The sequence below is a fragment of the Misgurnus anguillicaudatus genome, chromosome 21, assembly GCF_027580225.2.
Source record: "Misgurnus anguillicaudatus chromosome 21, ASM2758022v2, whole genome shotgun sequence".
Classification (NCBI taxonomy): Eukaryota; Metazoa; Chordata; class Actinopteri; order Cypriniformes; family Cobitidae; genus Misgurnus; species Misgurnus anguillicaudatus.
The window spans coordinates 38,265,477-38,292,607 of record NC_073357.2 but is presented as its reverse complement, the minus strand read 5'-3'; the positions used below and the strand labels follow the sequence as shown (position 1 = coordinate 38,292,607).

General features: G+C 36.3%; 2 protein-coding genes, 1 long non-coding RNA gene and 1 other non-coding gene across 5 annotated transcripts; 2 read left to right on the top strand and 2 right to left on the bottom strand.

The window, feature by feature from the left end:
• Positions 1–2,833: 2,833 nt before the first annotated feature.
• On the top strand, positions 2,834–5,640 carry aplnr2 (apelin receptor 2). Its single transcript, XM_055206440.2, has one exon. It carries the CDS (start codon positions 3,200–3,202, stop codon positions 4,448–4,450), a length of 1,251 nt encoding a protein of 416 aa, XP_055062415.2. The 5' UTR covers positions 2,834–3,199; the 3' UTR covers positions 4,451–5,640.
• A 2,531-nt stretch (positions 5,641–8,171) lies between these two features.
• On the top strand, positions 8,172–11,346 carry LOC129445286 (uncharacterized). The gene is made up of 4 exons (XR_012359979.1): positions 8,172–8,261; positions 10,124–10,187; positions 10,417–10,512; positions 10,679–11,346. It is a non-coding gene; the product is annotated as an uncharacterized protein (transcript).
• Positions 11,347–12,385: 1,039 nt separating this feature from the next.
• On the bottom strand, positions 12,386–17,127 carry LOC129421555 (uncharacterized). Its single transcript, XR_012359980.1, has 7 exons — positions 16,983–17,127; positions 16,361–16,493; positions 15,555–15,623; positions 15,097–15,249; positions 14,536–14,615; positions 13,790–14,272; positions 12,386–13,679 (listed from the first exon to the last, which is right to left on the bottom strand). It is a non-coding gene; the product is annotated as an uncharacterized lncRNA (long non-coding RNA).
• A 2,756-nt stretch (positions 17,128–19,883) lies between these two features.
• psmc3 (proteasome 26S subunit, ATPase 3) lies at positions 19,884–26,600 on the bottom strand. 2 transcript variants are annotated; one of them, XM_055206423.2, is made up of 11 exons: positions 26,464–26,600; positions 25,820–25,900; positions 25,575–25,700; positions 25,325–25,429; positions 25,129–25,191; positions 24,247–24,384; positions 24,009–24,152; positions 23,651–23,896; positions 23,402–23,547; positions 20,730–20,811; positions 19,884–20,219 (listed from the first exon to the last, which is right to left on the bottom strand). In XM_055206423.2, the coding sequence occupies exons 1-11, from the start codon at positions 26,503–26,505 to the stop codon at positions 20,109–20,111; spliced, it is 1,284 nt and encodes a 427-aa protein (XP_055062398.1). In that variant the 5' UTR covers positions 26,506–26,600; the 3' UTR covers positions 19,884–20,108. The 2 variants fall into 2 exon arrangements, with proteins under 2 accessions (XP_055062398.1, XP_055062405.1); XM_055206430.2 differs by having other exon boundaries at positions 26,470–26,543.
• Between the last annotated feature and the right edge of the window lie 531 nt (positions 26,601–27,131).

Here is a 27,131-nt window from a genome sequence, read left to right as displayed (position 1 = left end):
TAAGTGTGGTTATAAATATTTTGGTCTTTATATGAAAATGAACAGTAATGTTTTCAGTGTATTATTAATCATAATCTTTTCTCTCTCAAGGTTCTGCACTTAAGTGCTATACATGCATAAAAGGATTATGTAATATAACTCAGGTTTGCACCACTGAAGACTCCTGTTTGTCTGCCAATAGTGGAGGTATTTTCTTATAAGCATATTATTTTTAATAGTCTAATAGTTTAAATATTGCATAATATACTTTTACTGTATATAATAAATACAACTATATTGGTAAATTGTAACTATATTTTGTAAAATAATATAGCACATTTCATCTTCTTAAATCCTTCTCTCCATTTTTATTTTAGATAACAAGTTCAAGCAATGCCTCAAATATGCAGATTGCACCATGGAGAAAGTCCCCCAAATGTTTCCTGGTTTTTCAAACATAAAATTCAGCTGCTGTACGGCAGACTTGTGTAACGCAGCATCATTGTCGGTGGCCAGCCACTCAATGTTGGGATTACTGCTTTCAATAGCACTTTTCTGGTGGTGTGTTCTGTAATTGTCGTTGTTCACAAACAGAACATCACATTATGCATCCTTTTCAAGGGAGTCATTTTAGTGAGATCTGCTAAATGTTGTTTGTATGCACTTTGATCACGCTTGTATTTTGTATTTTTAGGAATGTACTAATGGTTAGAATTAATAAGTCAAGTACATGTAACACCTCTCATCACAAAAACAGTCACATAAAAGTGTTTCTTTTAGAAAATGCCTTTTCAGAATACACAATTTAACCAATTATTAATAGAAGTCTTTTGTTCTTAGTTTTTCATTTTGCTGTTTGTTTTACTTTATGAAGGATAAAAATAAATTTAAACTATTTAAAATAGTATTACTAGAGCATCTTGTAAGTCATGTGTCAAGTCCAATGATACAAAACATCAGTATTGATAATAATAGATAACCTGTAGACTTAAAAAGTGATTATGACCACTGCATTAAGGTGTATTGAAATATAATTTTAATACTGTTAGTGATTAGAGAAATTGGATTTGAAATTGACTGAATTAATGCACTATTGCTGAATCATTCTCTTTGTATTAGTACACTTGCTTATTCACCCTGATTGTTCAGAAAATGCACTGCCTGAATAAAGATAAAGTCGATCAAACCTTTTTTTAAACATTTATTTCAAAATGGATTGCTATTGATTTTTGCTTAGAGACTCTCTGTAACAAACCTGCTTATACATGTATATACATTTCTCTGCGAACAACTCACTATTAACCTCAACATCTGCATCTTTAAATATTGTCTTTGCATTGCCTCGTAAATAGTTGCCCTGTTGACTCCATCAGAATATTCTTAAAACTCCCTTTTTCATTCTTATTGAAAGTCTCGAGGCACTCACATACACAAAGTCCACAGAAGTGAATGCTTGAGTTTCGGAGGTGTTTAAACAGTGTAACATCCTGACTGATCAAACAGTTCATGCAGATCTCAGACCTTCAGCTAAGAGAATAAATTGATTAAACAGAAGCAGGCCAAGAGTTCACACACATTTACATGAAGGGTTCTAGGTTTTAGAGTGATATTTAAGATATGAAATGTGTTTTTTAACATTTCAAAGTTTACTGATGCCCTACTCATTTTATTTGCAATTATTCGTACAAAGAAGTGAATCCTTGTATCCAGCATGTGTGATTTGAACCTATCTATCTGTTTCTGTACTTTGCATTTTCAGGAAGTTTTATTAGAAATATAATTAATAAATATAAATACACTTTGATAGTCTTGTCTGAGCTAAGAGTAATAAAATTATTCAAAATAAACTGTTGCTTTAAAACCTTTAATATGATTATGAAAACATGTAAATTCACAGACTTAAAGTGAATTAAAGACTGTTTCAGACATGTGCTGACCTATGAACTATGCTGTCTTCATAACAACAGACCATACATTGTGTCTCCTTAGGTAGACCATTGTGTATAAGACTGTGTACCCTCATGTAGGCAGTGTTTGTGTGTGCCGTCAGCCTTGGATGTTTATTACTGTCAAAGACATTGTCATGTATATAATGCTCCTTTTACCTTAAGGTGTTCAGGCCAGTGTAAGTATCAATGTTGTGAGTTTACTCAGTCTGTTTAAAGACAGGACTGTTTGGAGATCTCACAAAACTGCTACTGGGGTGGTCCTAGGAGGGAAAAGAAGTAAAAATGGGGACAGCAAATGGTGGGAGAGGGGTATTTAAAGAGAAGAAACCTCTGCTGTTGGTGGGACACAGAAGGAAACTTTTGCTTATGGGACAGGGATGCAGAATGAAGACTTAGCTTGAGATAGTGATCAACAACACAGAGAAAAGGAGATTGGACATTTGAATGAAACAGAAACCCTTCAGGTATGAAATGCTTTGCTTCATGTTGGATTTTCCTTTGATGCATCACATTTAATTAAGACTTTTGTGGGAGAAATTTGATTTACTATGTCTGCATGTTTTGTATGTGACCCTGTTTATGAGATCCAGACTAAAGTCTCAGGATCTAAGATATCAAGGTTATATTTTTACAGAATGATCTTTACATTATGTTGAATGATTTTATGTAGAAAACAATAAATCACAAAAAAGACAGTAGGCAGGGTCACATTGTTTATTATATTTCAATGTTTTATGTTTAAAGAATGATTTTTGTTGTGATCAGTTTAATGAATGTGTTTCATGTAAAGTTAAATATTGTCAGCTGCTGTTTAAAAATGTGCACTTAAACAAATGCTGGAATATGTAAAATTTGGACAAACCCAACCGTTGGTTTAAATTAACCTTCAACCATTTTTTAAGATTCAACCATTAAAAAATAAACAACCCAATATTGGTTATAATTTAAACCCAATTGTTCGATTTGTCCATAATTTATTCAACCATGGGTTGAAACAACTCTTACCTTTATTTTTCGTTTTGTCTGTAGTAATATCAGTGGAGATTAATGGGATCTGAAGAAAATGAAAGTCTCTCTTCATTCACTTTCCCTAATAAAACTGAAAGTGTTTGCTTAAAGCACAAGGAAAAAAGAGCTCCCATTACCAGTTTACATAGTTAAAAGAAGCAACCCTCTTAATTCCTTTCCTCATACACCACCTAAGACTTTACGAACCACTACAGTAAACCAAGTTTTAACTGTTAATTCAGTCTTAATTCACAATTTTGCTCATGTCAGATGTGAGTTTGGGTCTTGCCTTGATGTCTGAGTGGTCTCCTCCCTTTCCTTCTCCGTCCCCCTTTCCCTCATGTGACTATAGCGAATGGTCTCCAACCTGGGTGCTCATTCCAAGTGTGTACCTCCTGGTTTTTGTTGTGGGCTCCCTAGGTAATGGCCTGGTGCTGTGGGCATACCTGGACCGCAGAACAAGAGGACGAGGTAGGATGGGAAGCTGTTCCAAACTTTCCCAGACCCCTGATCCAACTCCAAGGCCTTCCCCCACATCTGGTTCAGTGACAGAGTCTTTAATAGCCAATTTAGCATTGGCTGACCTGGCTTTCGTTATGACCCTGCCATTATGGGCGGCATACACAGCGTTGGGCTACCACTGGCCTTTTGGCCACTTTCTGTGCCGGGTGAGCAGTTACATAGTGGCTCTGAACATGTATGCAAGTGTGTTTTCTTTGACTGGGCTCAGTGTGGAGCGTTATTGTGTCATCACACGACGGTGTGGTAACAGCACACAACGGTGTGGATCAACCACACGGGCCAAGTGGATTGTGGGTTGTGTTTGGGTGGCAGCAGGACTCCTGGCACTTCCTGCTCTCCTTCTACGGACCGTTAGGGAGGTGGACATGGAAGCGGGACCTGATGGCGACTTGCAGGATGGACGGGCATACTTTTGCTTGTGTGATATGGACTACTCCAGTTTAATCTCAAGCGAGCTGGACCCAACAGCTTCAGAGCAGGCAGAGCTGATGTGGTCAGCAGCTTTGGGGTTAAAGTCGACTGTGCTTGGCTTCCTGCTTCCTCTGATTGTGCTTCTGCTGTGCTATGGCTTGCTGGGGCGACTCCTTTCCCGACACTTCAGGCTTGGTCCACGTCCTGATCACGCGCGTCAACGAAGGCTTCTCCGTATCATCATCACCCTCGTACTGGCCTTCTTCCTCTGCTGGCTGCCTTTTCACACCAACAAGACTCTCTCAGCTTTGGTGGAACTGGGAATCCTTCCCTTTTCCTGTAGATTTGATCAGTGGTTGGTAGCAGCCCATCCATATGCCATCTGTCTGGGTTATGTCAACAGCTGTTTAAACCCTCTGCTGTACGCTTGCTGTGACCCAGCATTTCGTAGACACTGCAGAGGGCTGCTTGTGTGCACATGGAGCAAATGCCAAGGAGCAAAGGAGCAGAAAGATTGCAACAACAGTTCCCCAGTACCATCAGGAACACATGAAATGACAGTTAGCAAAGATGAACTATGAAAAGTGAAAGAGATTTGGCAAAAGAACTCTGCAAAAGCTGAAGAATCACAATATATGGATGCTTTAGCACAAGCATTTTGTTGTCAGATACTAAAATTCAGAGCTGGATCTTTTCTCTGGAAAATTCTGGAACAGGAATGTTAAAATTTGAAAAATGTCTTAAATGACCTAGTATTAATAAGGCCTAGTACTGGATTAACCTAAACCCTCCGGAAAACTGCCCCTTAATGTTTAACTTTTTATACTTGCAATGCAATTCAAACTGTTATAGCATGTTTCTTCATCTTGTATTGAATTATAAAAAGCTGCTGCCATATGTCACAATATGTAACATGTAAAATAAAGCTGTTTTGAGTGTATTTTTAACCAATTTCAATGACATTTAGGACCTGCAGGAAGTTCTTAAAGTATAGTCAGGGCTGTGTATCAGCAAGAATCTGATGATACAATACACATTACGACACAGATGTTGCAATACAATACAATGCAATACACATTGCGATACACAAAGGAATATATTGGGGTATTTCAAGGCAAGGCAGGCAAGGCAAGGCAAGTTTATTTGTATAGCACATTTCATACACAGAGGTCATTCAAAGTGCTTTACATAGAAATAAGAAAACAAAAAATTAAAGATACATGAATTTAAAATATCAATTAAAAGAAAATAAACCTACCGGTAGGTTCTTGACCGTGAAAGATGGCACTACAGTGACTTGTAATCTGACATATTTAGTTTGGAGCGATTCGGTTCGTTAATAAGTATCTCTTTAGCATAAGGAAGCTATTTGCAATTCAGCCACTAATATCGCTAATACAGTCTGTTAGCTTAGAAAACTGGTGGGTTTTGCTTGGATGTGAAGAGATGTAAAGCTGGGTATCATCTGCATAGCAGTGAAAACTTATGTTTCCTGATAATGTCTCCTAGAGGTAACATATATAACAAGAAGAAACTGGGGCTGCAAATTAGCCTTTGGCTAGAAGCCTATATGTGGAGCATCGGCTGCTTGAAATTTTAGCAATGTTAAACCACAGACAAAGAAAATATTTTTCTTTAATAACTTTATTAACTTTAAAAAGGATTAATCCAATTTATCTGATTACTTTATTCAGTTTCTGTACTTTAACTGAAAACTGCAAACCAACTTGAAAACTTGAGCAGCAGTGTTTATTTCATTTGTATGTTTGTTATATTGCTCATAATTTGATTATTTTTATTACTGACCATTTACTTGTCTTATGAGTATTTGAAATGTATAAGTTAGGCTAGTAGTTATTTATAAAGGTTAAACAATAACCAGGCATATTTTCTTTTATATACATCATCATTACCCTGTTTAAACCAAAGAGATATGGCAAAGGGAGAGATAAGTGATGATGTCAGCAAGTGGGATGTCTGTGCCATGAATAGTGTGAGAAGCAACATATCCAGGTGCTCCTTTGAGAACCAGGACAAAAAAGTTATGTGCACCCCTGCATATGGCTACTACCAAAATTATCCAATGGTCAAATTAAGTTAACGTTACTTCAACATATGGTAACGTTACTTTTAAGGCATTCTTAAAGCGCTATATCCTTGCCTGAGGCTTATGAATCATTGAATAACCAGTAGGTTAATTCCCGCATAAACACAAGAGCACATCTGATTACAGAGATTACACAAAGTTTAAGACCACAAATCAGGTGTTTTTTCGGAAGCAGGTTCGGCTTGTTTTGACTAGGGTTTTTCCAGTTCGTTTTTTATGACCTTCCCTTGCTAACTTCCCTCAGTCTCGTTCACTCGATCGGATATACGCCGTTGCTTACATTGTACGAGTGCCCACTGCATGGAGGAACACTTGAAGTGGGTTCAAATGGAACACCCTAACTTACAGGTGTGAACTACTTTCCCCTCCAAAATCATTTGAACTGTGCAAACTACAAAGCCCGAGCTGCTGAAGTGAAGTCACAATCGTGTTGCATTGTGGTATATGGAGCTGTCTGAAGTGTAGGCTACATATGACGTAGACTCGCTCCCTCTGTCAAAATCGAGGGAACGATTTGTCCATAAAAACTTCCCTCCCCTGCTGAAAAAACAGCAAAACCAGCATATGTTGTGTTTACACAAAGTCTCCATTGTCCATGTGATCCAGGGCTTAGGGCGTTTCATTTGAACCCACTTCAATGTTCCGCCAGTAGTGGGCACTCGTACAATGTAAGCAATGACGTACATTCGAGTGAACGAGACAGGACATTAGCAGCCTAGCAGGGATACAACAAACAGTGCTAAAATATTTTGTAAAAATGAACCAGAAGATTTGGATCATCTGCTCTGTGTGTGTGAAATCGCACAGAGGTTTTGGCTGGACCTTACTTGTGTCCAAAGGGATTCAGATAATGAATCTAACAATTGATTGTCAGGATCCTGCCGGAACCTTGTCCTGTTCCGGTTCTGACAGTACAATGTTTTGTGTGGGGAATATGTGGTCTGCATTGACTATACTAGACCACGAATTTCCTGTGTCTCGTCACTTTTTACCCGCTCCCTTACCTGTTATCTTTATCACCTGTTCCCCTCGTTATTTTGTCCCTATTTAAAGTCTTTGTGCCCAGTGTTCTGTCTGTGATCGTACTGTGTTATCAAGCTCTGTTCCTGCCTGTATTTATATTGAGTAAAGCAAGTTTATTGTCTGTTTATTGTATGTTATTAGTGTTTAGTCAGTCAAAGTCTAGTTTAATGTCATAGTCTAGTCCAGTTTAGTGTTTATCCGGTCCTGTGTATATTGTCTTGTTTTACCCCCTCGTGGGTTTTTGTTTTCTTGTTTTTTGTTCAATAAATTGTTCAGTTTTCTATCAGTGTCTGCGCTTGGGTTCATCAGCCTTGCCACTCCTGACATTAATGATATAAAATTTGGAATTTTCCGCAATGATCACAATTACTTTGGCATTAACAAAACAATTTTGATAAACATTTCATACATAAATGTCGTTTTTTTCCAAAGTAAATCGCTAAAACTTTTTTATAAGTCTTTATTACTGTGTAATAATAAGAATTATAGTAAAACTGGCCATTCTTATTGAATAATTGCCCTTTTGATTTCGTTTCTTTTAAATATGTATTTTCTTTCTTTTTTTTCTCTTCTTTGCCTTGTATATGTGCCCCATGTTCTTCTATTTCTTATATATGTATCTTCTAAGATAAACATTTGAGATTTGTAACAAGATTTTGTATTGTACCTGTTTTGTTTGTATTTGTTTGACAAATATAAAACAGAGCTAAAATAACCTTAAAGGGAGAAGAGTGCATCGAGACTAGTGGCGACACTCTGGCGATCCCTGCCGGTCAAAATAGTGTTAAAGCAACAAGATCCGTCTAAACATTTGACACTTTTACAAAATAATAGCAAGACTTTTCTAAAGAATATATATATATATATATATATATATATATATATATATATATATTTTAAGAAGAAATAAATTATTTAACTTATAACAAATAATTAAAAACTTACTCAATCATGCACGCGTGTCATTCAAATCGTGTTATTAGTCAGAAGGATGAAAGCTTAATGAACTTGCATAATAAAACTGATCTTAGTTCACCTAACCATACTAGCGTTGGTCTTTGTTGAATCCTCGGATTTTCCAAACGTTTCGAAACCTGTTCGAAATAGTTATGACCTTGATGCCTCGTTTGCTAAAATCACGTGACTTTTACGCTCCGAACCAATGATTTGAAACAAACGATTCTTAAATGTTTCGAACCTTTAAGAAGAGTTTCGAAAACGATCACTAGTCGTGACTCTGGTTAAAGACAGAAGAGGCAAAGGTAAGCTCCATTTAATGTGTTTATTTATTATATATTTAACCTTTGCTCATTGTTAAAATTCACGACCATTTCGGGTTCGTGGATTAAAATATCCACTAAATTGAACGGCTGTAAACATTTTATTTCATGAATCTTTTAATCAACCTCAGTACTGATCAAAACTACTAAATGTTTTTAACTCTTTAATTGCCAAGTTCATGAGTAGTTTCATTGATTTGGGAAAAACACGCAAAATTACTGAATTTTCAATATAAAAAGCGATTGTGGATTGGATTTTTTCACAGTCTTGGGCATGTCAAAGATTGGTTAAAAACATAGGTTTTGATGTATTTTTAGTTTTTATACAGCATCAGATTTTATTTTTTCCTACTTCATTTACTGTTTTTGCACCATTGACTTCCATTATAATGACATTTTTTTTCAATGACATCATGGTGGTTTTCCTTTTGCAAAGTGGTAAAATTGGACATTTTTACTGTTGTTCAGCAGCCCACACATTCTCTAATATGATACTCCATGTACAAGCCAGAAATTAAGCTCTGTTTTTGCAAAGGTGTGGTGTGGTGATCAACAGTAAAAATTACAAATTTTACCTCTTTACAAAAGGAAAAACCACCAACAATCAAAAATGCAAGATTATATGATGTCATGGCTTTGCAATCATGGAAGTCAATGGGGCAAAAATAGCCACGAGGAACAATAAAAAAATCTGATGCTGCACAAAAACTAAAAATGCATCAAAGCCAATGTTTTTACTAATCTTGACATGCCCAAAACTGTGAAAAAGGTAAATAAAAATCCAGTCCACAATCACTTTTATATTGAAAATTGGTGGCATCACTTATGAACTAGGCAATTTAAGGGTTAAAATCATAGCATTTTTCAAGGTTGCACAATGGTATGCAAAAAAAGAAAAAGAAAAAATAATTATCTCATACATTTTTACAGCAGTTTAATTTAGTGGATGTTTTCATCCACGAACAACCCGAAGTGGTAGTAAATTTGCCCACGATGTATTGTTTTTAAAAGATTTCAAAGCATTTTTCCAAAATATGTGGCACTATAAGACTTTGTCACCAGAAATCATTCGATCTGCTGAAACATAGAAAGTTGTGGCTAAATTAAGACTCAAAAAAACCCAAAGTGGATGAAAATGTCCCCAACAATCCATAAAGCTGCGTTCACAACAAAGCGAATAGAGCGTCTTGCACAAATGATTTCAATGTATAGACGCGTTTGCCCACATCTGGAGGTCTCGTGGATCGAATAATGCTGCGTTCACACCAGCCGCGGTAGAGGTGTCAAGCGCGAGTGATTTTAATGTTAAGTTAATGTAAATATGCTTTGACACGTGTCTGGAGGTCTCGCAGTGGGAATGAGGCATTTAGCGTGGCACGGTACATGCGATTCTGCCTCATTCGTGCGTCTTGTTCGAATGTTGTGAATTGAGAATTGCCCCGTGAAAAATCGTGCCGCGTTAACCTATTTAGAAGCTTGCACTAGTAGTGACTTGATTACAGGAAGTGAGCGGAGTCGCAGAAGCCCTTCCCATGACTCGCATTTCCGCGTGAATGTCTCGAATTACTAGAATTTCGCGCGCGAATTAAGCGAGTAAACTCAAAATGTTCAAGAGTCCAACTAAGCGTGAATAGCACGTTTTTGCCGCCTCTTCCGCAGATGGTGTGAGTCATATGGCAGTTTATGTTGTCATTTATTCAAGGGTGCCATCCAATGTAATTTTAAAGGCAGCGTTATAAGAGAAAAAGAATCTGTGTTGTCGTAATGAACAATAATCAGTTTTCATGAAAAAAACCCCACATGGATTTAATATAATAAACCTGTTTAACTTGTTCTCTCTGTAGAGAAGAAAACACATCATGAAAACTCTGGTTGTATTGGTGTTTGGTCTGGTTCTTCTGGAGTTTGGTATGTACAGTATGAAAGTTTACTTAATGTAACATTTAAAAAAGTAGTTGTTGGCCAAAATTCCCACACTTCCTTAAGAAGACATATACAACATTTCATACAAACAAATAAAACAAATTATTTGTATTATTACTAAATAATGAATGTTGTTATAATATTTTGGTCTTTATATGAAAATGAACAGTAATGTTTTCAGTGTATTATTAATCATAATCTTTTCTCTCTCAAGGTTCTGCACTTAAGTGCTATAAATGCGAAAAAGGATTATGTAATATAACTCAGGTTTGCACCACTGAAGACTCCTGTTTGTCTGCCAGTAGTGGAGGTATTTTCTTAGAAGCATTTTTTTATAGTCTAATAGTTTAAATATTGCATAATATACTTTTACTGTATATAATAAACACAACTATATTGGTAAATTGTAACTATATTTTATAAAATAATGTAGCACATTTGAACTTCTCACATCCTCCCCTCCATTTTTCTTTCAGATAACAAGTTCAAGAAATGCCTCAAGTATGACGATTGCAACATGATGAACATCCTCCAAATGTATCCTGGTTTTTCAAGCATAAAATTCAGCTGCTGTACGTCAAACTTGTGTAACACAGAATCGGTGGCCGACAACTCAGTGTGGAAATCAATGCTTTCCAAAGTACGTTCCTGGTGGGATGCTCTGTAATTGTCATTGTTCACAAACAGAACATTATGCATCCTTTCCAGGGAGTAATTTTTAGAAAATTAACGAATGTACGGAATTAATAAGTCAAGTATACACCTCTCATCACAAAAGCATCAACATAAAAGTGTTTCTTTTAAAAAATTCCTTTTCCGAATACACAATTTAACCAATTATTAATAGAAGTTTATTATCAGTTTTTATTGTGCTTTATAAGGGATTAAAATACATTTAAACATAGTATTACTATTATAAGAGATCATCTTGTAAGTCATGTCCCAAGTCTAATGGACTAGTATACAAAACATTTCAGTATTAAAAGAAAATAGATAACCTGTAGTTATCTATAATTTTAATACTGTTAGTGATGAGAGGAATTGGATCTAGAAATTGACTGAAATAATGCACTAATGCTGTATTAGTACACTTGCTTATTCAACCAAAAAATGCACTGCCTGAATAAATATGAAGTTGATCAAGTCTTTTTTACATTTATTTTAAAATGGATTGCTATTGATTTTTGCTCAGAGACTCAGTTCTCTGTAACAAACCTGCTTAGACATGTATATACGTTTCAAAGTGAACAACTCATTATTAACCTCAACATCTGCATCTTTAAATATTGTCTTTGCATTGCCTTGTAAATAGTTGCCCTGTTGACTCCACAGACTATTCTTAGAGACAAATAACTTCCTTTTTCATTCTTATTGAAAGTCTCAAGGCAAACACTTGGGCAAAGTCCACAGAAGTGAATGCTTGAGTTTCAGAAGTGTTTAAACAGTGTAACATCCAGACTGATCAAACAGTTCATGCAGATCTCAGACCTTCAGCTAAGAGAAGAAACCTATAAATTGATTAAACAGAAGCAGGCCAAGAGTTCACACTGAAAGTGTTTGCTTTAAGCACAAAGACAAAAGAGCTCCCATTACCAGTTCCATTGTTGAAAGAACCGTTCCCAAAAAATTATCACAACCCTCTCAATTGCTTTCCTCATGCGTCTTCTAATACTTTTACGAATCGCTACAGCAGTTGTAACTCTTAATTCAGTCTGTCCACAATCTATGCTCATGTCAGGTGTGAGTTTGGGTCTTGCTTTGATGTCTGAGTGGTCTCCTCCCTTCCCTTCTCCCTCCCCCTTCCCTCATGTGACTATAGCGAATGGTCTCCAGCCTGGGTGCTCATTCCAAGTGTGTACCTTCTAGTTTTTGTTGTGGGCTCCCTACACTCTTAAAAAAAATGGTTCTATATCGAACCAGAAATGGTTCTATCACCCGCTTCATATATGGAACCCCCAAATGGTTCAATATAGAACCACTTTAATGGGTTCATTAAAAAGAACCCCAAATGGTTCTTTGAATCAAAGTTAGATGGTTCTATTTAGAACCATTAAAGGTTCTTTATTATTATGAGTAATTTATTATTGATAAGAAATTATAACCGATCTAGAAAATTATAAAAGTTTACTATTTATTAATTGTATTATACAGAAATATAAATCTATAAAAAATACTTAAAATCACATCTCTTTATTCTGTATTAGACAGCAAAACTTTAGTTTACATTTAAAATGTCTCATTACATTCAACCATTTAGTTATTTAATTATTTTCATTAGGAATTTTCACTTTTTAATAAACATACATACGTTTATATATAAATAATATATATAAATAAATTGCATCTCTGTATTAAACAGCTAAACTCTTAATTACACTACACATTAAAAATTTTGTTCAAGTTATTTCCCTTACCCATAGATACTGTACAGTATATGCAGTACTAAGTTTTAGTAACTTTTACATGTGTCTGAAATGATGAAAAGAAATCACGGCAACACTTTACAATAAGGTTCATTAGTTAACTTTAGTTAGCTACATTAGTTAACATGAACTAACAATGAACTGCACTTATACAGCCTTTATTAATCTTTGTTAATGTTAATTTCAACAATTACTTTATTAAAATCTTGTTAACATTAGTTAATGCACTCTGAACTAACATGAACAAGCAATTAAAACTTACATTTTTATTAACTAACATTAACAAAGATGAATAAATACTGTAACAAATGTATTGCTTATGGTTTGTTCAAGTTAGTTAATACATTAACTAATGTTAACTAATGAACTTTATTGTAAAGTGTTACGGAAATCACAATGCATTTAAAGACAATTCATGAACAATCTATCAAATAGAACGACAATTTACACAAGTTGATTGTACATTTGTTTTGTACAGGTATTAAAACTTAAGCATATATTTTATAAATTAAAGTCACTGTGTGCTTAATGGCAAAAGGGTATTGAACATTGAGGAGAAAAAAAACGCAAACAGTTGTCACGGAGTGACTATGCGGGGCGGAACCAAAAGGAGAGTGAAGAGGTTCCGCCCCGACCGGTTTGTACAGACACCGGCACTTCCGGGTTCCCCGGGAATCCCCGCACTCGCTGAAACAAGGCACAGCTGTGTGAGTGACGTGGCGAGCGATGGTTGGGCGAGCCACGCCATGGAGGAGGATATAAAGAGAGAAGGTAGAAGTTACTGGAAGGGCCGATTTTCGGGCGAGTCAACTTCCGCCTTGGGCAGCACAACGAAGACCAGCCTCCGAAGAGTCCGCAGGCTCTGCTGATCCGGCGACCGCTAGGTAGCGGGCGGAAAGAGTGCGGGGCTGGTCCGGGCGAAAGGACGGTGTGGTTGTGTATAGGAAGTTACTTGTCAGCGTGAAGTTTGATCGCGTTGGATATACGCTACAGATGCCGGCTGGGTTGTTAGTCCTTCGGATGCTGAAATACGTAGTTCTGCTACGGCTAGGAGCTGTGGAGAGAGAAGAAACACTGTTCAACAGTCAAGTAAGAACCTCTTGAAACGGAAATACACAAAGCTTTCTTGAAGTGTTGTGCTGTGTCCTTGTCGTCCGTACTCACCTTAGGAGGGTCTTGGACCTTTTTGGATGCCATCAGGGGCTGCCGCGACGGTGTGTGCCCAACCCACCCAGATACGCTCTGTAGCGGTGTTCCAGCTGGAGTCACGTGGAAACCCCTCCAACGTCCCTGGCCCCGTAATACTCCCCCTGAGGGCGAGAAGCGAGATTTTTAGATTCCCTTTCCCATTCCCCACTTTAGTTTTAAATAATTTAAATAAAGTTTCTATTTCTATATTTTACTTATCTCTGGTTTGTCTGGTCATTGGGGTGCTTTGGGACCTCCTCGAGGTGGAACTAGGAGGAGCGTGATCCGCGACAGGGGCGGTCCGCTTCTCCGACCTGTGACACAGTCATTCCACAGCCTGTGATGTCAATGTCTTCCACATATTAAGTTCACATTGTCCATTATAAAGTTGATACATTCAGATTTGAAAAGATCAGGAGAGCCGTTGAACACTATGGTTAGTGTGGGACCTTTGGGTTCCTGTAAAACAAACATTTCACCTTTTAAGTGTTTTTTACCAATTAACAGAAGCCATCAAATAGACTTAAAATTATCCCATAATAACACAAATAAAGTATGACAACTAGGCAAGCGACACTCATGAACCAACAAGACTCATAATAATTGATGTAGAGCTGTATGCTATTTAAGGGTAAACAGAGTAATATTTTTATATTTACATTGAATGTTACTTTAAATAAAGTGCCTCAAATGCTAACTAAATTACAGAAGACTATACTTACACTATTTACACAGTAAAGGAAGCTGGGATTTTCTTGAAATAATGCTTGCAATAACATAAGTGCCGCATTCCTCACCAGACCTACAAAGATACAAATTATTGTACATTAGGTACAGATATCAATTACAGGGACATTTTACTCAAAAAAGAAAACTCATTCACTCACTCGTTATTTCAAACATTCACAGCTTTCTTTCTTCAGCAGAACACTAACACAAAAAAGATTTTGAAGAATGTCTGTAACCGAACAACTCTGCTAGCAATTTAATGGACACAAAACCAATGCAGGTCAATGGGCACCATTGTTGTTCGATTACCATACTTTTTCAAAATTTCTTCTGTTGTGTTCTGCTGAAGAAAGTGACGACAATTTTAATTTGTGGGTGAACTTTAACTCTTTCTCAGCCAGCGTCTCTTAATTAACAAGTTTACTCTTCAATGGCAAGGAAAAAGTTTATACTAACATTATTTTCATATTTTCACTTATACAATTTATAGGTGCTAGAACCTTTACATTGACTATGCAAATAAGGCTACTTTACACTGGACAAAGAACAAGCACCTTCTGTGGTTTCCTCTCCAATGAGATTGGCGTAGAGATGTTTTTACTTCCTTCTTTTGCACTCCTGATGATGTTTGGGGCCATTTTATGAAGAGATGTTTCCATGTTCTTCACCAAGTCTGTTCCAAACCACATTGTCATTCCATGCAGCATCTTAAAACACAAAATCTTTATATATCCACTTTCAGACAAACAAGTTCCTTAAAGTCTACATTAACTTGAGGTTGCAATTGACTAGTGATGTATTTTTCAAAACACAATGTTCAATAAACAAATAGTGTGAAATATACAGAATTTAAATTAAATCCTCAAACACTTTACAGTCTTTAATGCTAAATTCTAAATGAAATACATACAGTAAGAATTATCATTAAAGCTACAAAACACAGATTTCTTTTTATTTTCTCTTTAATGAACATTAGTGACGAAGTCTTACAAGGTCCTTTTAAGCACCTTACCTTTTTGCATCAATGGGGTTTATATTTTAAAGCCAGTGACGTGTCTGATAATTTATTAACCATGGTTATCTGTGAGGGAGAGGAAAAAAATTACACTTCACAAACCAAATACACATAAAAACCTGAACACGTTTGGTTTTTAAAACATTTGAATGTTAAATGTAAGTGTCTTAACAGCTACCATCACATTAATTAATCGTGTGCATCACAGAAAACATGCATAGGCTATCTAGACTTGCGGATACAAACGCTGCACTGCAATCGTGCATTTATAATACAGACCAGCAGAAAGTTCTTAACTGTGACCAGCAGTTTCCACTTTCCTTCAAGGTTTAGCTCCAACCCTGATAAAACACTCGTGAACAAGCGAACAATACTCACGGAATATGTGTAAAACAGCGACAAACAAACATATAATTTCCCTTCCACCGTCTTCCACCCGGTTCCTTTGACCACGCGCTTCATTGAAATAACACCCCTGTCTCGAATTTCGTCTCCTTACAACACAGCTGTCTTATTGTGCTTGGCAATTTAATTGAAAATGACAAAGAAATAAAGCAGAACTGTAACGTAATTCATTAAAACCCGGAACAAAATGTATTTAACAGAGCTTTTATAACTGACGGTTGACGAAGCCCGTCAGTGCTTTAACGTTACCAGCAGTATTTTTTAACTGAGGTAAATATTATAAATGTAGCTTCTAGTATCACTATTTAGCACAAGACCTACTCTAACAAAATAAATATTAACTAATTATACTAAATATTTCAGTAATATCGTTTCAAAAATGTAGAAAGTTTACTTACCTCAGGGTACAAACAAGCAGAAATGACGGTCCGGAGTCCGAACTCCTCAGTTTGAAAAAATAACTGTCACGCCTCGAGGCTCATCTTGGCGTATGGTGGTGGTCTGATCTGCCTCTTCCACATCATCACCGCTCTGGTTTAATAAACAGAGGAATATAAACACACACACATACATAAATAACATGTTTAATATAATAAAGCTTGACGGTGAAAGATTTTATACCCTAAAATTGCCAAGTTTCCCTCAGACATCACACGTAATTGAATTAAACACTATTGGGCGTTTTTCTCGGACAGGACTTATCACTGACTAAAATACTGACATCTGTTAACATATGAGTGCTATTGTTTTGTCTCAAAATGCACACTAGTATTGTATTTTATAAGGTTTGTTTGTAAAAATGTCCCAATTATAATTAAGACGGAGTCCTAAACCCTGTCCGGTATTATCTTAACTAAAATAGCTCCACTTTAACTCGGACAAATAACATAACACACACTTTAAGTCGGTCACATAACATAACACACCTTTATATAACTTATATGTTTACAAAAACGTCGAGTATTTGCGTCTTTGCCAATTAATATAGTCTAAAATTAACATTTATTTACAAACACTTACCTGACGTGACCTTGAGGAAACGGCTGATGACTCGTGTCGTTGTGGGAAACAGTGAGTGATTCCGGCTGTTACATGCGGAATGATCTCAGATGAAATCATGTCTATGGATGAAATGACCTGTGATTCAGATCCTTCCGAGTTAAGTTAAGACATTTTAAATTAAAAACTCACGCACATACTGTACATACACACGCGCGCGCGCGCACGAGCGGGTCGCGCGCACGCGCGCACGCACACGGGTACACACACGGGCATATTTAGAAGTTTTATTTAAGATTGTTATGATATTGGGACTATTTCTCCACCCGCTTCTTCAGCTCTGAAGTTCAAATTCGCATGCAGTCCGGTTATAACAAATGTAAAAAATATGAAACATCACTCAACAGCAATATCAATTAAGTGCAATCCTAAAATATGATTTAAAACATAACCCTTTCATTGTTAAGTATGAGAAATCAAAATGAATTAAATCACACGTTTAAACGCCACAGAGATATCAGAGCCAGCAGTCTGATGGGCTTGCCGAGGAGAGGCTGCGCTGGGCGGGGTGTGAGCGCTTAAGTGTCTGTGATTTTCTGGAGCTCATATGGAGCTCATCTACGTCCGAAAGTGTCCGAGCACATTTTTAAATAGACGCTATCTTTATTAACCGACCGCATATTTAAACTTTATGCACATACATTCACGCATGAACAACTCTTACAATTACATTTTGTGACCAAATAACAGTAATATTATGAGCATTTTGTTGTCATAGCTGTCATAAGTCCACATACTTACCTGATTTGTCTTAATTAGTTCAGTCAACACCATTCTGAATTTTGACTGGATTTGAAAATTCATTTAATATTTTAAACACAGATCTTCTCAACTAGCTCAAACAAAAAAATTGGTTTAACTTATATATTTTTGCCCGTCCAACATTTCATTAGTTGGATTTTTTACAGTGTACACTAAATATTACTAGCCTATTTGTTGACTCTCTCTTTATTTGACCACAACCTATTGACACAAAAAGGTTTGTGAATGAGTTGTGTAGGTTTGTAAATGAGTTGTGTAGGTCTGCAATTATTGTGTAATCTTTAGTTTACACTTCAGTCACAAAACGTGAATTATAGAACCATTTTAATAAAAATGGTTCTTTGCCTTCCAAGGGTTCTATATGGAACCCGTTTTTTGGTAAAAGGTTCTATTGGCCAAGTATAGAACCCCACGGTTCTATATAGAACCTCAAGGAACCTTTTTTTTTTAGAGTGTAGGTAATGGCCTGGTGCTGTGGGCATACCTGGACCGCAGAACAAGAGGACGAGGTTGAATGGGAAGCTGTTACAAACTTTCCCAGACCCCTGATCCAACTCCAAGGCCTTCCCCCACATCTGGTTCAGTGACAGATTCTTTAATAGCCAATGTAGCATTGGCTGACCTGGCATACACAGCGTTGAGCTACCACTGGCCATTTGGGCACTTTATGTGCCGGGTGAGCAGTTACATAGCTCTGAACATGTATGCCAGTGTGTTTTCTCTGACTGGGCTCAGGGTGAAGCGTTATTGTGTCATTACACGACGCTGTGGTAACAACACACATCTGATGATAGAATCGGATGATACAATACGCATAACGACACAGATGTTGCAATACACATTGCGATACTGTGCACAAGGCAATATATTGGGATTTTTTTAAAAATCATAAAATACGGTATAATTTTAGGAAAGCTGTCGTCAAGAACACACCATCATATGCAAACCTTAGCAAGTACTTTCTATCACACTTGAAATTTAGAAATAAGATGACTACTATCTAGCAGTTGGGAAACTCAAAACAAAATAAATGCCACAAATATTGTATGCTTTAAAAAACTAAAATGTATTGATATTTTCTTACATCCCTAATTACTAGCTACTCGATATTAAATGCAATGCAACCATTGCAACGCAGAAACAAAACTCTTGACAACTTTGCAAATTGTTGTTTTTCTTATATGTAAATAACTGACCAAAATTGTTATAAGTAAAATAAATGTGAGTAATATGCAGAAGACACAGACAGCTGTAGATATATTATCAAATGAAGTAACTGGTGTGTCGCAGTGGCTGAAAAACAAAGTTTGATCATGAATTGCTCAATGTGTTTTTCAATAATGAAGGAAATGAGTGGATTTACAATTAAGATCAATCAAAAGTTGGTGTTATTTTAGATTCTATGTATGCAATGGTCATTTCGCATTTATCTTATTGGGTGACTGTCTGGAGTCAGGTTTGTCAACTGACTATTAAACCTGCTTGATCTCTAGATAAACAAACACTACAAATTCTGGACAAGAAACCAATTAGACGGCATCATTGTAATATTATACAAAAACATAGTTTGCTTACGAACATTTGTATTAATTTAGTCTTTTATTAAATTGTTTTTAAATGTGTAAATAATCTTGCTCCTGACATTATATCCCAATTAATATCAAAACAGAGTAGTAAGGGGATCACTACAAGAGGTGTAACTAATCAGAATTGCACAGTACCAAAAAGAAAAACAAAATTTGCACAATCAACATTTTCAGTTCAAGGTACACTGCTTTGGAACAGCCTGCCAACTGAACTGAAAATACAAACAGAGTTGAATTTTTTATAAAAGAAATTTATAAAAAAGTGGTTCAAACAAAAGCAGGTTTGTGAACACTGATGGTCGTACACAGTCTCAGCTTTTATTCTTTAAATTTTGCTTCGTTTTTTGTGCGATTATTGTTTTATTGTTGTTAAAAATGCCTAACCAGGGACTGGGGCTGCAAATTTGCCTTTGGCTAGAAGCCTATATGTGGAGCATCGGCTGCTTGAAATTGTAGCAATGTTATACTGCATTGTCCCTGTTAAACAAACGAATAAATACAAATAACACATGAATGAAAAAAGGTTTGTGTTTTTAATGGATTATGAGACAAGAACAAGAGTACTGAAAATGTAATCATTGTGAGGCAGTCCAGTTTGATTTTAGCTGATCTGTCTCTTTCAAAACATTGCATTCAGAACACTACTGGATCCAAACAGCACAGTGTGCTCGATCCTGTTGTTTAACCACATACACGCTTTCATACATACAAGTACACAGACAGACAGTCTACGACTGTGTTAAGCATAGTACTGCAGGTTGGCCTTCTTCTTTGCTTGCACCTCCAGAATGCCTTCCATGTAGTCCTCATGGTTGAGTTCAGTGGCCCCACGTCGCAGAGCAATCATGCCCTATCACACAAATCACCATTTTAGAAACACGCAATAACAAACATTCGGGAACTTTGACCCTTCCTGGAAGCTATGTTTTTTCTATTTAAATCACAGAGAGATCAAAGTGGTGAATCATTAAACTACTTTATTGCTACTTTATAAGTAAAATTGTGAATTAAATCCTGAATGTTTTGTGACTGTTTTCAAGAGGCAAAAATTCTGTCAGATATAATTTGGCATTAAAGTGAATGTATTATCACATAAAATGTACTCTGCAATAAAGCACATACATGAGCAGAGTGCTTTTGGAGCAGAAACAAATTTTGTTAATTGTTCTTTTAATGAAACTTGGTGTGGAGTGTCTTAAAAAAAAACAAAGGTTAGTTTACTCTTCTCTTAGTTGTAGTAAATAAGTGCTCCCTATTAAAAACAGACCTTTGACATGTGATAAGTCTAAACAAAAAATGAAAAACACTTCATTAAGGTGGTGAATATGCAGATGTCTTTGCAAGGGTAATTCATACTTACAGCCTCAACACACACAGCTTTACACTGAGCGCCATTGAAGTCATCAGTACAGCGTGCCAATTCTTCATAGTTCACATCAGGGCTGCAGCATATACAGAAACAGAGATAACACCATTACATGAAACAGCAGGTGCACAAATGCATATTCATGCTTTTATGGAATTGCAATCTAATGGATAACAGTTTACAAACAGTCTCTCTCTATTATATACAATAATTGTGCATTTGGAATCTACTTGACATGCTCGCTTTGCACTATTCTTTGCACCAGAGGGGGGCAATCGAGTCCAAAATCAACAAAAAGTAGCAGATAAAAGTTCTTCACTAAAAAAACCTTCAACATTAGAACTAAAAATGCAAGTACATAAATAAACATTTAAAACAAATTTAAGACAATAGTTTTGAATCCTATGTAAATTTACTTCAAAAGTGTAAGATAAAGAGTCTGTGCATTGGATTGCTCATAGAGAGGTGGCATAGCTGTACCAGCTCAGCCTGAAACGCCTCGAGGTCTGCCATTTTTGGATTCTGAACAATGCACAGTAACGGTAACACAGCTATGCACGGTAACAGTAACAAAATGGCATGCAAACGGGGTCTTCAGTAGGGATGGGCATTTTTCAGTAATATAATATTTGAACATTTAAGCTCAAATTAAGCTTAAAGTACGTTAATCAAGACATACGTTTTTGTATTTTTCGTTTTGTCACAATTTCACAGAAGACTTATACTAGAAAATATCCACTAAAATAGATATAAAAAATAGATATATACAAGTTGAAAACATTAAAAAAAAGATATTTAAAAATTCTTTAAAAAAATAGCCTACAGAAAAATGGTGTTAAAACCCACGAGGAGCGAAGTCTGACTCAAATCTTTTCAAGTCAGTAGTTAGTACAAATTCATTACTGTTTGATATTACAGAAATTATAGCAAATATTATACCCTAACCCCAAACACCAAGTAAAAGCCGAAATGAATGAAAAAACATAGGCTACATAACATATGCTCTCATGATGCGCTGCGCCAGAGAAGCACGTCTAAATAACACGTGAGCCGGTGGCCAAAAACGGACAACCCAGAGTTAAAACTCTAAATACTTAAATTAGTCTGCAATCTGAATTGCCAAACAAATCAGAAATACATACAAATAATTTATGTATATTTTACATTAAAGTCTGTGAAATTAGATGAAGAAATTATTTGCATATTAAGCATTAAATAAGTCGTAACCCTTCGGTGGCATATTATAAATAAACAAGCATTCGAATTGCATTTTTTAACTCGAAATTATTATTGAAGATCAAACATTTGAAAATTCAAACATTCGTGCACATTAGGGCTGCACGTTTCGGAGAAAAAATCTAATTGCGATTTTTCTGATCAAAATTGCGATTCGCGATTTAAAGAGCGATTCATTTGTATATAATAAAAGAGGTACATCCAGGTTTGTTGTGGTGGTTTTAATAGCACCAAAGAAAGATGCTGTGCTACTGTTTATTTAAAACCTCTTAAACATTGTACCAAGTTGTCTGCAGGACTTTGCTATTCTGCAGACAAACTTTTTTTTTTTAAATCTAAGAACATTAAAAAAAATACAATTTAAATTTTTTTTTTTTAAAGTTTTATTTAAAATAACATATAGGCCAATGTATTTTGGCTGTCACTACAACAATGCATCTGACAAGCAAATGTTTAGTATTTCTTTTAATCATAAGACTATACTCATCTTGTTTTACTTTTCAGGCATCTGTAATAAATGTAAATATATTAGTTATTTGAATCTATGATTTAACATAAGCAAAAAATACAAATAAAAGACTGCACAGTCCTCACTGTAGGATTTTAAATGTGGAGCTGCAGAAGCTTGTTCAGTTAAGAGTAAGGAGTGATTTTAATTTTTGGTGTGTAATAAACATTTCTGACACAGAAAGCACCAGGTTACTATCACTTTAAGACACAAGACAGCTAAACTGCTCTGCTTTAATATAGCCTACTGATAAACATCCAGCTGTTTATGTTCACTTAGACAAGAAAGAAAACTTAAGTTTAGTGATCACGCGTGTGCTGACTGCTCTCTGTGTGCGCGCTTCATGAACCCTCATGCCTGTAAATATTCAAAGCGGTGCAGATGTGCGCGTGCATCGCGGAAATCATATGGCCGTACACTTTGTTAAGGAGTTGAACTGCTGCTCGCGCTCATGTTTTCCAAATGGTGTGATGACGTGTAGTCAGCACCTCAGTGTTCATGCACTCTATTGGTCTAAACTGCATCAAACGTAAAATGCGCATGAAGCGAACTGTCAAAAACTGCGTACTAGATGATTGTTATATTTAATAGTTTTGAATCGAAATAATCGCATTTCTTGCGATTCGAAAATCGCATCCATTCACATCGCGATTTCGGTTTAAAAACGATTAATCGTGCAGCCCTAGTGCACATCCCTAGTTTTCAGTCTGCTCATGCAGACGTATCGAGTACAAATTAGCCTTAAGGCACAGCGTGCTTTCAGCACTGTAAGGAAAATACCAATTACCAGCAAACAGTGAGAAGACGTTGACTTATCTCTACCACGTACAAGCACAGAGTAAATGCTTATTCAAAACAATTTATATTATCTTTTCAGAAACCCTCACATAAGTCTAGACACAAAAGAACAAACTTTCAGTACCAGACATTCATCTTCCGCGAATGGATCTGCATAATGCGAGCACGAGCCTCCTCATTGGGCATGGGGAACTCAATCTTACGATCCAGACGACCTGACCGCAGCAGAGCCGGATCCAGGATATCAACTCTGTTAGTGGCAGCAATCACCTGAGAACAATGACAATTTTTTAAATTATTTATTTATTTATAATGGGACCATGCACAATTTTTAACATAAAATTAAAACTGTTTGTTTATGATCTGTGCATACCTTCACTTGCATGTTTGGCTGAAAGCCATCTAGTTGGTTAAGCAGCTCCAACATGGTCCTCTGCACCTCTCTGTCTCCAGCCTTTTCACTGTCAAAACGCTTAGTGCCGATAGCATCCAGCTCATCAATGAAGATGATAGAGGGAGCTTTCTCCTTGGCTAGAGCAAAAGCATCACGCACCAGTTTGGCACCGTCACCAATAAACATCTGCACCAGCTGTGGGCCAGCCAACTTCAAAAATGTTGCCTAAGAGGGACAATAAGAAACCAAACAATGTAAGGTTTGATGCAGAAACTTTGATGGTAGCTCCACTGTAGTTTGTTACCATCAGCATAGCACTGATGCCCCTGTACTCTACCTTGGTTTGGGCAGCACAGGCTCTTGCTAGCAGGGTCTTTCCTGTGCCTGGTGGGCCGTACATCAGAACTCCCTTTGGTGGTTGAATGCCCAGATTCTCAAATTTCTCTTTGTGGTTCATGGGCAAAACGATTGCCTCCACCAGCTGTGAAACACAAACCAGTGAGCTTAAAAATCAATAAAAAATAGGGTTATATCAAACAAACAAAAAACTGTTAATGCTGGTGACAGGATGGTACCTCTTGGATCTGTTTGTCAAGACCACCAATGTCACTGTACTGCTCTGTAGGCCTCTCATCCACCTCCATGGCTTTAACTCTAGAGTCATACTCAGTGGGTAGAGTCTCCAAAATCAGATAGGAGTCTTTATTCACACCCTGTGAACAGGTACAGAAACACACTGAAAACATCTAGGCAAAACCCATTGCAGCATTTCTAGGGCAAGGAGCATAAAAGTAATTTTTATGTAGTAACTGAAAAAAACTGCTGTCGTGCAAAAATTCACTGAATTATCAAATGAGGGGCTCAGATGCAAAAGCCACTAAACATCATCTCTGTCAAAAATAAGATAATGATACAATCCAAATGCTCTTAAGACATATTTTACATTCATCAAATACCTTTGCTACAAATCTGCTTAACCACAGGCCATTCAGAATTTTTTTTTAAGAATCCATAAAGAGTCTGATAAAAAAAATGCTCATTTACAAAACACACACCACATTTAAGCCATTTTCACACAGAGATTACAAAAAATGGGTCCTGGTTTTGTTCAGGATGAATTGATTTTTGGTTCATTCACAGTGCTAATGATTTTCCTGAATCTGTATGTGCATTCACACACATACAGTGGTGTGAAAAAGTGATGGCCCCTTCCTAATTTTTTTTTTTTTTTTGAATGTTTGTCACATTTTTCAGATCATGAAACAAATTGTAATATTAATCAAGATAACAAGTAAACACAACATGCAGTTTTTAAATTAAGGTTTTTATTTCAAACCCACATGGCTCTGTGTGAAAACGGCAATGTTACAAGATCCTCTTTATGGGGTTTTAGAGTGTTTTGCACCTGAGCTCTTCAAATGTTCATGTATTGATTTACAGCACAAATATTCACTTACCACAAGATCACCAGGTTTCAGTTTCTCAGCATCCACCAAACCAATCACAGGCAGGAAATAGGTCTGCAATTAAAGCGCTACATAGTTCATATTCCATAACACTATAAATGTTATTTACATTACAACATATTTTAGAAATGTATGGCCACACGAGACAAGATAGAGAAGTATGTTCAAATAATCTATGAAGAATTACCTGCCGTGTAGAGGTTTTGATGACAGCACACTTGCCCTTCCTCTGCGAATCCAGATCAATGTTGGCTCCATCCTCTTCTTGGTCATTAGGATCTACATCCAGCAGCTTCCATTGAAATACACAAAAATAAATACTTTAGGTGCTTTAAATGCTTTCTAACTGAATTCACACAGTGTCAATTTAAAAACACACAATTAAAAACTCCTCCTTGTCCTCCTTCTTAAAGAAAGCTTTGACAAAACATCCTTACCTCTATGACATTAGAGACAAGGTATGGCAGAGTTTTGTTAACTTTGATCTTCTCTGTGTTCTCCTTAATTTTGTCTTTCATAGCTTGCAGCTCATGAGTGACACGCAGAACTTCACTCTTCATGATCTTAATCAAAATACACTATAAACCCAGAGTCGAGTATTTCAGAAAGCATTGCAATAAAAAACTAATTACATCATCCAGCCACTGTATGTATATAAATATATAAAAAACACGAATGCAACCTTAATCTCACTGTCCAGAAGTCGAGTCCTTTGAACAATCTCCTCCGTCGACATCTTAAGGACTTCCTCGCCGATGCCATCCTTTAAAATAAAACATTAAACAATAAGGAAACTGTAATGTAATAGCAGAAACATAAACAAAACAACCATTCACGTGAACGTCGTTTGTTCATGTGCATGTTTTAATCACTATTCTGAATCCTTTGCCTCATAATTAAATTATCTCCAATAACTCAAAGAAAATATCTGCTGATCGTAATCTCAAACATGATGCGAGCAACCATGATCACAGTTAACGTTAGCATATTTCTGCTACTGCCAAGCTAATGTTATCCTAGCAAGCCACCGCTAACCTCCTACTAAAGACTAACTTTTATGTCAATTTCGCTGAGATAACCGATCACAGCTCTTTTGTTCCTTTTAATCATGCCGATAATGTAATACAGACATTTAAAAATACACGTTTATTACGAATGAATGAAGCAGAATAAAATACACTGTCATGCTGTGCTGTCTGATCAGAAAGCCTCCACACTGCACAAACGCTCAAACATCATTTAAAAATGCTTACACGCAAAACAGAATATACTTTATGATTACTTATGTTATCATTAATTACTACCTATTAGAAACATAAAACAAACCTCCACCTCATCCCAAACTGACTTGTCATTCAGCGACGACATCTTGAATGTTGTTTCTTCGCAGATCCCCAACACTGTTTTAGTTTATCTCGTCAGTGAACGACACTGCGCCCATCTGGCGCGGAGGAAAACTGCTCTCAGCTCGACTGTTGGCTCAACTTAATTTATCTTTATTAATATTTCAAGATTTTACAATAATAGTAAACTCATTGAAACTTTAGAATAACCAAAATGTTACTTTGTTGTAACTAACTGTGTTATTGCATTATATGAGTTATGTTGCTAAAAAAAGTGATAATAAATCACAACTGTTTTTTATGAAGAATTTTTGGAAATTGAGGAATTTGCAAAAGTGTACTTTGGCATTTTTTATGTCCCACCCTGAGATATTTTTAATAGGGTTTTGACAGGGTTCACATCTATTCTGGGCTTTAATTGGCTGGGTTTTCTTCATCATTCAATCCAAGTCAGTCATTTCAAAACATAACATTAGATTACATTATGGTTTTGTTTATTCATTTATTCTTGGCGCAATTCCATGGCCATATTCATGGCGAGAACCGGTTAATCTATAAACAAGTTAATACACAAGTTTATCGCTGTCAGAAAAATTGTCAAAATATGTACCCCAGCTGTCACTGGGGCAGAACCCTTAAAGAAGGTCCTTA